This window comes from Prosopis cineraria, unplaced genomic scaffold (assembly GCF_029017545.1).
Source record: "Prosopis cineraria cultivar Desert tree isolate PC_DT_omini unplaced genomic scaffold, ASM2901754v1 PC11, whole genome shotgun sequence".
NCBI lineage: Eukaryota > Viridiplantae > Streptophyta > Magnoliopsida > Fabales > Fabaceae > Prosopis > Prosopis cineraria.
The window spans coordinates 27,990,253-27,994,150 of NW_026555342.1; the positions used below are offsets into that span (position 1 = coordinate 27,990,253).

At 28.9% G+C, this 3,898-nt stretch overlaps 1 protein-coding gene across 1 annotated transcript; it reads right to left on the reverse strand.

Annotated features, from left to right (window-relative positions):
• Positions 1–1,700: 1,700 nt before the first annotated feature.
• LOC129286422 (probable LRR receptor-like serine/threonine-protein kinase At3g47570) lies at positions 1,701–2,369 on the reverse strand. Its single transcript, XM_054922382.1, has one exon. The coding sequence runs from the start codon at positions 2,367–2,369 to the stop codon at positions 1,701–1,703; it is 669 nt and encodes a 222-aa protein (XP_054778357.1).
• Positions 2,370–3,898: the final 1,529 nt, after the last annotated feature.

The following is a 3,898-nucleotide window of genomic DNA, read 5'->3' on the forward strand; positions in this document are numbered from 1 at the left end:
TGCCATTTAAATGATTCCCATTAAGGTTAACCTCTCTTAAAGAAGGCATGTTCCAAAGAAATGAAGGAATTTCTTAAAAAAATGAAAAATATTTAACTTATTTAATTTGATGGTTTAGACAAACTAGCTTATATTTCAGGAATGAAAATATCTTCAGCTTAAACTGTTGGAAGCAATATAGAATAAGCATAAGGAAGAATTTTCTAAAGTATGCATTTTTTTATGCATGTTTACAGTATTAATACTTTCTCGATCTAGTGTTGCATGTGTTTTACATTAAGAGGGGTAGTTATATGCATTTTTACTGACACAAGATTCAAAAACAAAATTTATACTGAATGATCATATTCATCCTTAGAAAATAAAGCTCATAATGTTAAGAAATATAATTATTTTCAGAAATTGAATTTATTACTAACTAATTAAGTCCCATATAGGGTATCAACATACATAGGCGAATGAAGATTATTTTTCTAGTTAATAAAAGTATAACTTACATCTCCTAAAGACACATATTTAAAGTAGGTCATGGATGTGAGATCCTTTGTAGATATTAATCTGTAAATATATGTGAAATTACTTTTGGAATTATAAAGCATATCCTAAATCTTAAGTTCTCAATTATTAAGACTTAACTCACATAAATATTTTTTTCTAACTGATATAAAGTATAAAAAAGTTGTAGTGGGTTTCATTGCTATCATTGTTATCATGTCTTATGTGTCTTGGGTGTATCCTTGAAGTCATTGGCTTACTTCCTTTGAAGTGTCTCAATCCAAATGTCATATTCTTTAGAATTTAAACAAATACCTTTTTTTATAGAATGATATAACACAAATCAACACAAAAATTTCAATATTAGAACTGAATTATTCAATAATATTATTACTTTTTTTGAGTGGATTCAGTAGTATTATTAATGAAAAAGTGAGTGCCATGTTATCTCGCCTTACTTTTTAAATAGTTGACTTCAATTATGAAAATCAAGGCCACATGTTGTTGGCAGTTTGTGTAATTATAATGGATTTAGTAATTATCATTAAGGAAAAACAACGTTCGCATCTAACATTGTTTCAAGAACCAAAGAAAGAGATGAAAATCAAGAGAAAAGAAGCTTACACTTTCCTCCAAGTCCAAATCATGTTATAAATGTGATAATTCATACATTTCATGTACGAACTATGAATTCTTTATATCTAAAGTTTGAATTTTACTATTTTTCTTTTTAGCAAATAATATACATAACAAAAATTAATATTTGAGTATAAACTTTTTTAAAGAAATAATAGTTAATAATAAATATAATCCAACTTAAAGTTGAATGTTCGAGGTCCTCGTAAGCTTTACTCATTTAGAAGAAAAAAAAACCCTTCATAGAATAGACTATTATTCCCATGCTAGCTATTATTTGAATGTACTGTAGTAAAGAAACAAATATCCTATTGCTTCAGTTTCATGTAGATATGTGATTTATTGAAAACAAATTGATAGAAAAATTTTTAAAAAAATGAAAAATGATTAAAAAATGCATAAAGATACCAAAAGAAAAGAATATAAAATAGTCGAGACAAACCTATATCCTTCCACATGATCCTTAAGGGAATATATCATGCTAAACAAATAGACTAGCTTAGAGTGAAATTAAATTAAGCATAGGCATAAAAAATAATCCAAAACATACCTAACAAAGTGTTATAAGATCAATGTAATAACTCAAGTGCAGATAAGTTGGAAATTGCTTGAGAAATAATTCCTGAAAGCTTGTTTCTCGAAAGTTGTAAAACTTTCAAGTGGTCAAGTCTTCCTACCTCAACAAGAATGCTTCCTTCAATTAAATTAGAATTCCAATCTAATGTCTTCAACCTTGATAGATTGAATAGAGATAGTGGAATAAATCCTTCAAAACTGTTATTTTGAATATTTAAGTGCTCCAGCATAGATAAATCTCCCATCCTTGTTGGAACTTGTCCTTGAAAGTCATTGTAGCTCAAGTTCAATAGTTTCAATCTATGCAATTGAACTAACTCTCTTGGTATTTGACCATAAAAATTGTTTCTACTAAGATCAAGTTCAACTGGAAATGAGAGATTTCCCAATTGTGGATATATGGTGCCTTTAAGATCCATGCCGCCAAGATTTAAGGAATGGACCCTTCCATGGCGAGTATTGCAGGTGACACCAACCCAATTGCATGAAGAAGAAGAGATAGACCAAGTAGATAAGTAATCATATGGATCTGAAGTGATAAAAGATTTAAGGCCAAGAAGGGCAGATTTATCAGTAGTGATGTCTGTATCAATCAAAGCTAAGGAGGATACGAAGCAATGGAATGAGGAGATAAGGAAAACAAAGGAAGGAGGTTTTCCCATGTTTAACATTTCAGACTTGTCAAGATTGCAAGTTGTGTATGTAGGAAAACACACATCATTTTATACTTCTCCAATCCCATAAAGTGGTTTGTTATCACTTCAAAAACAACCCAAAACATACGTTAGTGATAAGAAGAAGTTGTGTCCCTTTATGATGAATATAATTGCACTTACTACAAGTTTGGTAGGCCATATGTAGAGGGCACCTCAAAAGAACGTTAATACTGGGAAGACTTGTGAGAAGGCATATCTATCATCGATTTGTAGGTATGTGGTATCGGTAAATGCCATGCTTGACTTGTGAGTAATAGGCATCAAAGTCACTCTCCATTTCCATGCAAAAGGAGCAAGAATATAAGAAAACAAAGTCAAAACAAAATTCTTGAATAAGTATTTTTCCGGAGTAGCTGTAGGTATATATATGCAGAAAAGATATAAAATTAATTAAGATTCTAATAATAATAATAATAATAATAATAATAATAATAATAATCAGTATTTTTCCCAAGGGACTGTAGGCCAAGTATATTCATGAATTAATCCCCAATTCAATTATGATACCCAAATCAACTTTTAATTGGTGATGACTATAAATAATTTACTAATGTCTAAAAATAAAAATAAAAAACTAATAGAGAATATCCCCAAAGGAATGCCGGTGAGAAGAAGCTTGTTTGGATACGTTGTGTACCTACACAAACATATATCACCCATTGCAAGTCACATACACTTCATTTCATAAGAAACTATTTATAAGTATCTCCTCTTGTAAAACTGCTTCTATTTTATTTGGCTCAAAGAAAATACCACTTAATTGATGTTAAAAATACATCTAAATAATATAACTTATATATATATATTGATTATTTATATTGGTAGAGCCTTGAAAAAATAAAGGTATATTCAACAAAGATATAAGTGAAGTAAAGCATTTCATAATTAACATTAAAAGAATCAAAAGCAATACATTATGTGTAATTGTTGCTAAAAGTAGAAGAGTTGCATAATATTAATGCTATATAAGACATTCACTATGTGATCAATCTATTATTTAAACATTTATTACTATAAGGAAAAGAAGTTAAGAATTTGCACTTTTACAGTACTGTTGGGACCTTCAAAAATACTAATGGAAGGATTTTCAAAGTATGTATTCTTGTGGGCAGCAGAAAAGTATACCAATTTGTGTGAAAAATGCATGAATTGGAACTTTGTTTCTAATGTTAGAACCATGTTAATTTATAAATAAATATTTTAATTTATCAAGGACCACAACCTCTTCATTGCTCGTCCAAAATATTTGCTTGCTCAATGAGATGAAGTAAAAATATAGAATTGGGTATCAAACTTTAAGGACTTGATTGGTGACAATTAAATTTTAAGAACTAAATCGATTATTAAGACAAACTTAGGGATTAAAATTTTATTGTATAAAAATAAAACAAGTTAATAGCACAAGGCTCATTACAGTATTTTGCTCAAATTTAACTAAATGAAGCTTAATTGACTAGATGAGTGGACTTTTGTCA